Source organism: Leuresthes tenuis, unplaced genomic scaffold (assembly GCF_036924035.1).
Source record: "Leuresthes tenuis unplaced genomic scaffold, fLeuTen1.0.hap1 SCAF_4, whole genome shotgun sequence".
Taxonomy (NCBI): domain Eukaryota; kingdom Metazoa; phylum Chordata; class Actinopteri; order Atheriniformes; family Atherinopsidae; genus Leuresthes; species Leuresthes tenuis.
In genome coordinates, this window is record NW_027325358.1 from 27,344,523 (window position 1) to 27,357,451 (window position 12,929).

Sequence of the window (12,929 nt, forward strand, 5' to 3'; positions counted from 1 at the left end):
CTTGCAGATTTACTCAGGTGATCATGGGAGTTTGACCATCTGGTCCCTCTACATGTGTTTTGTGGACTTGGAAAAGGTCTACAACCGTGTTCCGAGGGAGGTGCTGAGCGAATATGGGGAACCGCCACTTTTACAAGCTGTATAACTAAAGCAAGTGCTGTGTCTGCATTCTTGGCACTAACTCAAACTTGTTTTTTTGCAGAGGATGTGGTTCTGTTGGCTTCTTTGGTTGGGTTGGGGATGAGTCGTTACCTCAAGCTGAGGAGTATAAGTATCTGGGTATCTTGTTCATGGGTGATGGCAGGTTGGAGTGAGCGAATGACAGACGGACTGGGGCTTTGCCAGCTGTTATGAGGGCTCTGCTCCGGTCCGAGGGTGGCTGGGCTCAGCCTTAGAGATAAGGTGAGAGGCTTGGTCATCTGGAGGAAACTCAGAGTGGAGTGCTTGGCCGCATCAAAAGGCCTCAGCTGAGGTGGTTAGGGCATATGGTTAGGATGCCTCCTGGTTGCCTCCCTTTGGAGAATTTGTAAGCACGTCTTATTGGGAGGGGACCATGGGGCAGACCCAGGACTCACTGGAGGGATTATATATATCTTTTGGCCTGGCCTGGGAATGCCTTGGGATCCCGCTGTCATGGCTATGAAATAGCCTATACATACAAGAGTGGACCCTAGAACAGACTCAACCCAGGTATATGAAAAAAGGAAACAGTTTATTTGTATTGATGAATTGAGGGGCGAGTCCACAGCGAATTCAGTCCAGAGATAAACTCTAAGAGAAGAGGGAGCAGTTAGATAGAGCCTGTTATATTCTGTGAAAGAGAATCTGTCGCGCAGCGAGTGCTTACTATGCATCTGGGAGGGGTCCAGATTTGGAGGGATAATGAAGTGATGCAGACTGTGGTTGGTCCAAGATGGCGGTTGGGCGAGCAGGTATAAGACAGACAACGGGATGTTTTCAGGTAATAACTCCAGAGACAGAGGTATATCTATGGAGATGTCCGGGATCACAGGGGTAGCGATGATGGGCAAATAATGAAGGGAGATCACAGTTAGACAAGGTAGAATTTACTAAGAAAAACACAGTGGGACACTGGTCGGCCTGATTAACACGAGAACAGTGAGAACAATCTGGCGAAGACTGGAGCTCCTGCATATCCTTAGAAGCTGCTCCAAATGAGCACAGATTGACAACAGATGTGCTGGCAGAAGCAGTCCAGACTTTGCCCCAGACTTCCTGGATACCTGCTCAGACTCCGCCTGAAACTCAGAACACAAACACAACACCACAGCCAAGTGCAATAATGACACCCACAGGAGTTGCTGCAGAGTGTTGCTGGGGAGAGGGTTGTCTGGGTTTCTCTCCTGTGCCTGTTGCCTTCATGACCCGACTTCTGATAAGCGGAAGACGGTGGATGGAACCTCAAATAAACAATAACACATAACAAATGACTTTGTGTTATTATTTCAATTAAGTCTTAATTCAACAGCAGTGTGTGAAACATTAAGTACACTCCATGGTATAATAGCAGCAATAACTTGAATGAATCTGGAGGTCTGGACTTTGACTGACCATTGCAACAGCTTGATTCTTTTATTTTTTAACCATTATTTTGTAGATTTGCTGGTTTGCTTTAGCTGTCAGACAGATCACCTCACATTTGACTCTAGAATACTTTGGTATACAGAGGAGTTCATGACTGACTTAATGACTACAAAGTGTCTAAGGCCTGTGTCTGCTCAACAAGTCCAAATCATCACCCCCTCCACCACCGTGCTTGACAGTTGCTATCAGGTGCTGTACATTAAGCCATGCTGTCATTTTCTTTTTAGAACAAAGATGCTTTCTCAACCCTTCCAAACAAGCTACACTTGTTAGGTGTACACTTGTTATAGAGGTGCTCACACTCGCTGATTATCAGTTAGCCAAATGAATTTGATTAGGAGCAACAGCTCCTACTTAACTTCTTAATTCCTGTGGAAACAGTAAGGATGTACATAATTTTTTACACACCGCTTCAGTATTTCGACTCACTTTTGTGAAATATGATTCAGTGTAATATATCATGTGTCGTTGTCCGTCTGAAGTTTCTATTTGCCTAATATTAAGATTTGGTGAGGACAAGATGATTTTTTTTTAACGTTTTTTTTTTTTTTGAACGGCTGTTTCACGGCTGTGGTGTGGTGGTTAGCACCGTCGCTTTGATCTGGAGCCTTTCTGTGTGGAGTTTGCATGTTCTCCCCGTGTATGCGTGGGTTCTCTCCGGGTACTCTGGCTTCCTCCCACCGTCCAAAAACATGCATGTTAGGTTAATTGGTGACTCTAAAATTGTCCTTAGGAGTGAGTGTGAATGTCAGGGCCTGCTCTGGGTAATATGGCGCTCCAGATGAGAGTTGTCTTTGATGAACACAAAATAGCACCAACACCTCCTCACCTTCCACTAGCATCAGGTTCAGGGCGCATGTCAGCCGGTCAGCAAATAGACTTTTCATATTGAGCTTTTATGTTGTTTTTATTATTTATTTAAAAGAAAAAAATGTCAAGAAATTTGAAGGACAGGTTGAAATTTATTATTCATATCTTCAAGTATAATTTATTTATTTTTTCAATTTTAATAGAATTCAATTTTTGCGCCCCTCCAGCAGATGGCGCCCCAGACGACCGCCTGGTTTGCCTATGCCCAGAGTTCATGGTTGTTCTTGGTCAGAGTACATGGTTGTTTGTCTCGTTTGTCTCTGTGTGGCCCTGTGATGGACTGGCTACCTGTCCAGGGTGTCCCCTGCCTCTCGCCCATTGACCGCTGGGATAGGCTTCAGCCCCCCCGCGACCTGACTGACGGATTAAGCGGGTATAGAAAATGGATGGATGGGTAATGGGAGAAATATGACTTAAATTTTTTGACAAAACACAATTTGACAATAATTATTTTTCCTTTTGCCTTGGTCCACAAGAAACAGAGTAACCTTTTTCATTAACTGTGAGTTTAGATTTAAAATTTTTTAACACTTTGCACCTTTGTTGCTTTTTCTTTCACTTTGCATTGCATATATATTTACAGATATCATTTCTAATTTCAGCTTTATCGCAACTTTTCTCAGTCATCATCTCAGTAGCCATATTCTCGCTCTCCTTTCTTCCATGATGATGAAGTTTATTTCTCATCCTCCTTCTACCATTCAGATCCTGAGTGGTGTGATGCTGGAGGTGTTGTCTGAAGATTTTCCAGAATTCTTCACAACTGAGGTGCAGATGGTGTGGACCAAACTGATGGGTGCGTTGTACTGGCATGTGACAGGGGCCTACACGGACGTGGGCTGGCTTCAGGTCTCCAGCTCGGCAGTGTGAAGAATTAGGCAGAATAGCGGTAAAGGAGTTTTCATGGTGAAAAGCAGTAAAATGATCTGTGTGAGAAAAATGTGAATGGGGAGTTGTAAAGTTGTGAGGATGGTTTCCCAGACATGGATAAGATTAATGTGATAATCCATGCAACATTGTTCCTTATTTTGGTCACATTTTGGTGCTAAGCTTTTGCATGGTTTTTCTACACAGCAGAGACCAGTTGATCATCAAACAATGTAGCCAGACATCAACTTACACTTTCATGTTAGCTTATGTAAGTAGTGCTTTTGTGTATGTTTTAGCAGGAGAGACTATCAAGGCTAATACTGATTATCCATTTCTTCTACTGTTAATTCCTGTTGCTGCCAGAAGCATGTAAATTACCACCTCATGTGTAGCACAAGCTCTTCTCTATTAAAGAACTGACAATTGTTCAAGCAAGCAACTCCAAAAGCTTTAATGAACTAACAGGTTTAATTACGTTTCTGTGGTGATGACTGACCCTGTTAGCACCATGACAAGGCCTGCCAAGTTTTCCACTTCAGCAAAGCACATATGCAGTTTGAAATTACAACTGCAGTAGTAGTGATCATTTTTGGTAGTAGTTTTTCAAACACTAGTTCCTTAAGTCCAACAATAACAATCAGAGGAAGATGATATGGTTTGGTCTTGATAGCAATGCTAAGGGTACTTACTTCAGTAAGCAATTTAACTAACAAATTCTTTATAAACCCAGTCTCCAAACTCTCCAAATATTTGGGGTGCCAATTCTTAGGCTATTGATGATAAATGTTTGGAAGTGTTATTCTCTGAGTATATAAAATACATTTAGGAATTGTAGTGAGAAAGTTGCTGTGCATATATGTGTAAATGCAACTCAAGGATTATTACTTAGAGACTCAGTTTACAGTTGCAACACACATGCATGTTAGATCCCCTGAACTGTCTGACAGTTAATCAAATTCTCAGCTACACATATAAAATCTGCATTTGATCTGCCATAACTAATTTACAGGAGACAACTTCTGTAATTGTTAAAATGTAAGTACAAAAGTACATTCTTGTGTGAGATGAGTTATTGCACGAAGACCTGTCATACAAATCGTATTTTCAGTGCTTGGACATCATGAAACCAATGGGACAAAAAAACGTGCTGTCAGTAACACAGACAGTATATTTCAGATGATGCATTATAAAAATGTGTATTTTTCTAGTAATGACTACTAGGACTATTTCCGAGTCAACATATGTATGTGAAGCCAAAGTGGATAATAAACAGCCTGAAAAGCATGGCATACTGATCCATTGTGAATTGCCAACATTGGTTATGTTTAAGTATCAAGTGGGCATGGGCCAACAAAAAAGTAATTTGGCATTATGTAACCCATGGACATACACGGTCTATTTGATCAAAGCACTTAAATTAAGCCTTAAATAATCTCAACAGTGTTTGCCACTGCCCTGATTCTCTTATCTACTGGAAGCTAAGCGCAACAACCACGCTGTTGCTTTAAGCATGAAGAAACCCAAATCTTAACTGGTGCGGAGCTACAATTGCTAATCTCAAATTATGTCAGACTTTCAGCTTTTCTAGGTCTGCTTTTAATGAGACACCTCCTAGGGCGAAATTGTTTGAATATGAAAATGTTGCAGATTATTACTATACAGAGTTCATTTCTGTGGAAACCTGATATCTTCAAAGCTGCTCATATTAACACGCTCATATCAAAACTTTTCTTTAGTCTTTCAATATTGAAAGACAAAAGAAAAGTTTTGATTTTTTAGCTACAAGATGCGGCAGTTATGTGTCGAAGCCCCGGCTACGGGACCATGGAGCTGTTGACTGTTAATAGATTCTCTTGGTGTCCAACTGCAGTATATCCTCATGTTTAGGGGACTTGCACCCCTTTCTCTCTCTTACTCTATTTAATGTATTGTTTAACTTTACTGAGGTGTTGTTTGTATAAGTATACAGTGGGCAAATGCACATACTCTTCTGCCTATGTTTACAACTCATTGACATGCTGATGTATTGAAGTGGTGAGGGCTGTTTTTGCTTTTCTGAAAGTCTTGACAAGCAACAACAGTTGTTTTCTTGCTTATCATTTCATCACACAATCACTTATATGCTTACATTGTGAAAGTGAAATGGAGAATATCAACAGGTGGACACATTCAACAACCACATATACACAATTACAAACAGGCATGGCATAAGATGTCTCCAGAACTAATATTTACAGGACTGTCAGATAGTTTATCTCTTGTAAACCCTGTTAGAGAGATGTATTGCTTTAAAAGCTGTATTAAGTGCTTCAGAAACCCCTCACAGATCCATGGAAAAATCCATGTTTCTTTAGCTTTCTGACCAGTGTAGAGCGTGAAATGATTTTCAAATGCATGCAAATGAACAAGCTACCCTTTCTAACTTTTTTTCATTACCTTATTTAACCTCACCGCTGAACTCGAACAAGCAGTTCCCATCTGCAAATCTTTGTTCTAGTCAATTCCCAAACATACCCAGCAAATCAGTTTAGGATGGACATTTGATCCAATCTACAGTTGCATCTGCTCCGGTGACGTCCTGTAACTGCCATCTGGCCCCCGTTGGCATCAGCGTCTGGCATTAATAGGGAAGTAATGAGTCTCCTCTCCTCCTCATTGGGTCATTCATCTATTCTAACTTCCTATTGCCTCAGCAGGAACTGCACAAACTGAGAGCAAAAACAATTATGACCCTGAAGATGGTTTTAGACCTGCCTGAGTGTTGGCCATTCCTTTGTAGAAATATCTTTCAATTTAGGTGAATATAAACAAATTAATTAATAAAAAATTAATATGAGAGATTAAAACATTCACCAAATGCTCTGACAAATTACATTGTGTACCAGGGTACCAAAATGTTTCTGTCATGATTTCTTTTTGGAGGTGGGGAAAAAACACAACCCCCTGTGACATGTAATTAACTGAACTTTTGTCTATGTGACAACCCCAATTGAAAAACAATTTGAATGCTGTGTAAAATGTAATTAAAAAAGTGATGAATTGCAAATCTCATAAACCAATGTTTTATTCACAGCATAACAGAAAACATATCAAATGTTCAATGTTAAATAGTTTACTATCTCATGAAAAAATATTAGCTCATCTTTTGACTTGATGGCTAATACAAGATGGCAAAAAGTTGACAACTAAAAGCTGGAAAAGTATGTGGTATAAAATAGAAACAGCTGAAGGAACAAGTTGCAACTAATTAGTTTAGTTGCAACAAGTCAGAATCCGAAGATGTGTTTTGTACAAGGGACTCGGCCAAAAATCGGGATTGGATGCTTGTGATTTTTAGGCCCCCCTGGCAGCATTGCATTGAAAACACATAAATCCCTGCATGGCTTCAGGAACACTTGTTGTCTGTGAACACAGTTCACCAAGCTATCCACAAATACATTTTAAAACTAAAAATACATTTTTAAAACTAAAAAATATATGAATGTGATCCACAAATGCTGCCATTTTCTCTGGGCCAAAGCTCATTTAAAATTAACTTGGGCACAATTGAAAACTATACTCAGACAAATAGAAAATTGTTTTTGGAAATCATGGACACTGTGTCCTCCAGACTAAAAAGGAGACGTTAACAGTGCTTAGTTCAAAAGTCATCATCACTGATGGTGCAGGGGTGCATTAGTGCCTATGGAACTGGCAACTTGTACATCTGGAAAGACACTATCTTTGCTGAAAGTTATAGAGCAATGAATCCTTAAAATCCAGATGACTGGATTTCTCAGGGAAAGCCTTGAATATTTCAGCCAAATGATGCTAAGCCGCATAATGCATCTATCACAACAGTGTGGCTTCATAGTAGAGTATGGGTGCTGGACTGACCAGCCTGCAGTCCTGACCTTTAATCAACTGAAAATATTTGACACATAATTTTTTCCGCTTTAAAATCTGTCTCTGTTGGTCTTCATGTGCATTGTTGCCTTAATACATCTTTATTTCTCATTGGTCTTGCTAACATTAGGGAATAAATTAAATCAAATTCAAAAACCATTTACACGGCAGACCACAAAATTTGATTTGTCATGGAAAATCTCACAAATGGAACTAATAACATCAACAATTGCTCCACTCCAGCAGTAAAGGCAGTGCAGTTAAAATGCGATTAAATAACTGAGTTTGGCTGGTCAAAATGTGTGGTCCGTGTGTTTTCCCTGTACATACTGTGTGTGTTTCCCTTGAATTTTTTTCCATGTCTTTTCCCAGTTTGAGAACTGCTTTCTCAGATCAAAGTATTGAATCATTAATAACTACATTGGTTTGATGTTTTTCCTGCTCTAAGAAGCTTTTACATCAAAATGTGAAAATAAGATGAGCTCCGTGAAAGGGTTTTTCTTGAAACCAGGACATGATGTTTTAAAAATTTCTAACAAAGTAATTGTGTTACTGAAAACTAACCAAATAGTAGCTGCAAACAACACTGGGTCAACCTTTAGTCTGATAGTATAATGAAGTATAATACATGATAACATGTTTGAAGAAATACAAATAAACACATATGGAAGCATATGGTAGCTAACAATGAAACTATACCACCACTGGAAACAAAGTATAAATATCAATAACCTCAATCTAACAATGACAATACAGTTTTTAATAATTTATATAACTGATGTTATTTTTTCTCAAAGTGATGATTATGTGGGTGACCACTTTGGTAATCCAGGAAAATGGATTGTTATAGATGGCAAAAAAAAAATGTTGTGAAATTTGAATCATGATCCTTTCCCTTTTTTAACAGAGTTGTTATGTTGGCTTGTTTGTGAGGTTCAGGGTTTTCTAGTATTCACACACACCCAGCCAGACCCCATGAGAACTGCCTAGTCAACAAAAATAGTCTTTCTTCAACGGCCCGAACCTGACCCAAGGATGTGTTGAACATAATATTGGCATATCTAATTTTGAATTTCGTTTTATAATTTTTTTAAATTATCCTTATCAGATGACTTATCTTATTTTTCTCATTGCAGTCTTCTTTTTATAAGATAACCGTATTAAAGTAGGCTACTCGGCAGATTACTGATGCAGATTGACAGCAACAAGACACATCTGCAGTCTCTCTGTTGTGTTCATGTTTAAAACACATAGTTGAAGGTTTAAGGATTGGGTTCACCACACCTCCCATTTAAGAATTCTGAACATTGTCTCTATCTACCTCATATTTGCAAAACCTGATGTATGTAATTTTGAGAATCGCTGGCCACTAAAAATACCTCAGTGTTTGTCAGTCCTGACCCTGAAGATCCCCTACCCTGGATGTTTACCTGCTGTACCAAGCATGACACAAGCCTTGGCTGCTGGGTGAAAGTCATTTCAATTTGAATCTGAATTTTTTTGTGTTAAAAAAAGATAATATGGTTTGTGCTGTGTACACTGTGTAGCTATAAAGTATCTTTTACTTAGTGGTCTTGAGATAATAAGATCAAAACAACAATCAAACAGTCTCGACTTCAGCTCTATACAAACAAGCATTAAACTCCTGCAGTAGATGGCTAAAGGCCTTTGCTAAACAAAGTCTTTTCAAGCTTAACTGGGGAGTTGTAAGCTTATGTCACCTAAAGATGAGTCAGACAAGTGGATAAAAATACAAGAGGCAGTCAAATAAACCTCTAAGCCATCTTCACTCCAGCTCAAATAGCTCTGGAGGCAGTAAAGCTGTTGTCAGTCATAAATGATTTGCCCTGTTCTTGGCCTGACTTCCAACATGAGCTTCCCTCTGATGCCAGATCTAAAACAGCTCATGGTTCAGGAATATTTCTGTCAAGCAAACTTCCTCAGAAAACTTCTTTTAAACCTCTCTGCTAACATATGCCATGCTGTTGCTCAGGCCCCTTCACTGCCACATACTATAAACACACACTTTTCTCACACAAACAAATAATAGAGCATGTCGTCACTTGTAGATATCCTCCAGATAAAGTTAATCCAAAGTATTTTCTCAAAAGAAACATTTTCTCTGAGTTAAATTTTTTCTTTGCTCATGAATTAATTTTACGCTCTCAATCTCTTTCAGCATATAAGGGCATCACAGCATATGTGGAACTGTGTATTTATTGTGAAAAGTTCCTGTCAGTTGAATAGTTAGGACTTTGTATTTTTGTATACATACATATATATATTTATATATATATGTGTAGATATATATTTATATATATGTGTATGTATATATAAATATATATATATATATATATATATATGTATTTACACAAGTATATCTGAAAAGGGTTCTGTGTAATTTAATACTGTATGCATATGTCGATGTATACTGCCAGTATATGTATATTGTCAGTCGGAGTGAGTGCAGTGGCTTTGTAGTGTTTTGAGCATGTTTGCACAGACTTGTACGTTCACAGACCTGGAGAGAATGAATAATTTCCATCAATAAACTATGCTTGTAAATTTGTCTGTCTTTTTCATTTCGAAGTAAACATTAGCCTTGATGTACAGATTGGTGAAGTACAAAAAAAGTGACTTGCTTCTTCCGTTTATGGCTAGTTTTAATTGCTATAAGATATGCTGTAATTAATCAATTATCACTGGTAAAATGACTTTCAGCATTCCATAGTCAATGTCCCTTGTGACTGCTAGTTCAATTGAAAACATTGCATCCAGGTTACATCACCTGTTCATTTGCATCAAACTCACATTTTTCTCCAGACTGAAATTCAGCAACAGCAAGCGTGTGATGAAAGTGAAATATCTGATTGACTCAAAAGCAATCAAAAGCAATCTGAATAATATGAGCAGCTTATCTAATAAAAAAGCTGAACCAGCAATGTAGCCTAAAAGTCCTCCAAAATGATTAAATAGAAGAATAGTGCCTTCCCTGTTTTAAGTGACAGGACAGCATGATTAAGCTAAGCCTTGAGCAATGTTAAAGAAAAACTCCACAAAAAAACTTTCTTTATTTTCTGCTAAGTGCAATGATGCATGTTTGCTGGCTGAAATGATTCCTCCCATTCATATTCATATTCAAAGTTTACCTGACAGTGATAAGACGCTTTGGCAGTGTAAGCTATACCGACTGTGTGTGTGTCTATGCTGCCACGAGAGTTCAACACTCTCTAGGAAAACACAAAACTCTAACAAACATCCACTCTGATTAACTGCCTAAGACTTTTATGAACTTTGTAAAAACTGAACCGATTTCCACATTTTGTTACATGTACTTTAAAAAAAGAGAAGCACATTTAAAGGGAATATTATCAAGGTAAGTATGAACAATTGGGAGGGGTTACAGAAACTAAAAGCTGCTGCAGAATTTAAGTTGACATCTATCTAGTGGTAAGATTGCCACCTTTCATGTAGGTAACCAGGGTTCAAATCCCATGCATGAAAGGTACTACCTCAAATAGGGTGTCGTAAGTCAAGACCCCCTTACCCTACCTGCCTACCTGTAAGCTGATTTGGATAAAAGCACCTGCCAAATGCATAAACATAAACATAGTGTATGGATATCAGTAACTCTGGAAAGAAAAAAGTCTCAGTTTATTTAGTTTACTTACATGTTAAAAAATCTATTATTTGCCGAAAGAAAAAATAAGACCAAATAAAAGGTAGATACATTGTGATTTTCATTTTAAGCAACAGATTACTTTTGAGGTACAACAACATTTGTTTTACATAATCCCTGACCTGAAATTGCACAGGGGTGCTCAGGGGCTGAGATATCACACTTCAGGACATTGTTTTCCAGACCAGCAGACCAGCAACTAGTTAAGGACACACTTTTGCCTATTTAAATATAGTAAAAAAAAAAGGCACTGTTGTCACAACAAATAACATTGGATGGAAAAGACATTATCATGACAAAGTTTTAAAAGAAAAGAAACACTGTGCCAGATGCATTGAAGAGACCTGAGACAATGCATAGAAGGAAGTGAGGAAGAAGATATAAAGTATACGAGCAAGACATGGGTCAAGAATGTTAGGGACCTCACAAACTGAAGTCCGGGGAGTACACTGGACTTTATTCTGAAAGTTGATGGCTTAGTCACTCCCCCTGCTCCACTGAGAACACCCCAAGACTACAATCTTTCTCTCTTTGTTGCCAGACCTCTGAGGAGAGCGATGCAACCCAACTCTCTCTCTCTCATCTAGCCTTCTCTTCATGAGGGAGGGCAAAAGGTTTACTAATCTCACCTCAATTTGCTCTCACAGCCTTCAGGGTCGGCGCAGTCTGCCAGTGCCCCAGAACCCTCTCTGTCTCATATTTGTGACACAAAACCTGCATGGATCCATCTTCAGTTGACCAAGCCAAGGCGAGTGTACGTCTGAGAATCCATCGAGAGATGACTCAGAGTTAGCTTGAGTGAGAATTTAACCAAGACCAGACGAAGCTACCAGAAGAGATATTTTAGTGAACACAAAGAATTTACAACAAAAACTGGACACAGCACTGTCTACAGCCCTTTTCTTTAAAGACTAAATCATTTCCACGGATCGTGGTAACTAGACACTGGGTATTAACATTAGCGTCAGCGCCACATGACTAAGCATAGGAAATCCTCTGTACTTAAAGTGCATTGTATTGACTTGTCTTTTCTAAGGTTTTGTTGTGATAATGTTTCAAAACTAATTTTAGTCTAGTTGATGTTAGTTGGGATCTTGCATTCAAACTAACCATCCTCCTTTTGTTTAAGCTGACCTTAATCATAAGTCACACACTAACATTTGAAGTCTTTAGCATGTCTGCTGTTTGAGCATGTCTGCTGTTTGTTTTCACATGCTGGCAAGTGTGTTTATACAGAGAAAGAGCCTAGATATCTCAAGTTAACAGGTGGGCTTAAGCTTCTCTGGTTAACACATGACTTACTGAGCACATGGTCATGGCCACTATCTTGTGCCCTCACCATTACATGATCATGGAGTTATTTTATCTCATGTAACTCCCTTTTCTCCCATACACACATCCACACACACACACACACACACAGACACACACGTACAGACTAATGGTCTGTGTCTAATTGCTTGTTTATTTTGTTTTTGTTTTATTTCGTTATTTAGATAGTGTTTACTGATGAAAGTACCATTGATTTAATCATTGTGCCAACTTTAATAAATTCTGTTGTACTATTTTTAAGGGAGAAGTTGTTTTAAGTCAGTTTGTATGCTCACTGTGATCACTGCTTGTTAGCGAAGGTTAGTGCTCGGATTCTTAGCGTTCTGTACGTATCATATCTGTCCCAGATTGACATGTATAGACCAACAAATTTATATTCTGCTTTGTATTTACTTGCTTTTGACTTTCGTCAGTGGTACCTCGTAGGTAATAACTTTCATTATTAATTTGACAAAAATTGATAACTGCCTAGGACACTTAATAATAATAACTAATAACTAAGCTAGCTCCTGTTTGATATCCAACAAGAACAAACATCAGACTGGATTTAACAACTTGAGAGAACGCAGAGAAAAAACAGAATGACGGGTGCACAGTTATTTCCACTGTTGCTAACACTAAATATAAACTGATTAGCGCTCATCCTGACGTGTTTTATCCTTGTTGGTGAAGTTGCCAACGTGTGGTT

At 38.7% G+C, this 12,929-nt stretch overlaps 1 protein-coding gene across 1 annotated transcript in view; it reads left to right on the top strand.

Moving 5' to 3' along the window:
• The window catches only part of cygb2 (cytoglobin 2), a 32,241-nt gene extending 22,443 nt beyond the window's left edge, over positions 1–9,798 (top strand). The window contains exon 3 of the mRNA XM_072383504.1: positions 3,181–9,798. Within this exon, the coding sequence (XP_072239605.1) occupies positions 3,181–3,345 (165 nt within the window). The 3' untranslated portion in view covers positions 3,346–9,798. The remainder of the gene's footprint in view (positions 1–3,180) is intronic.
• Positions 9,799–12,929: the final 3,131 nt, after the last annotated feature.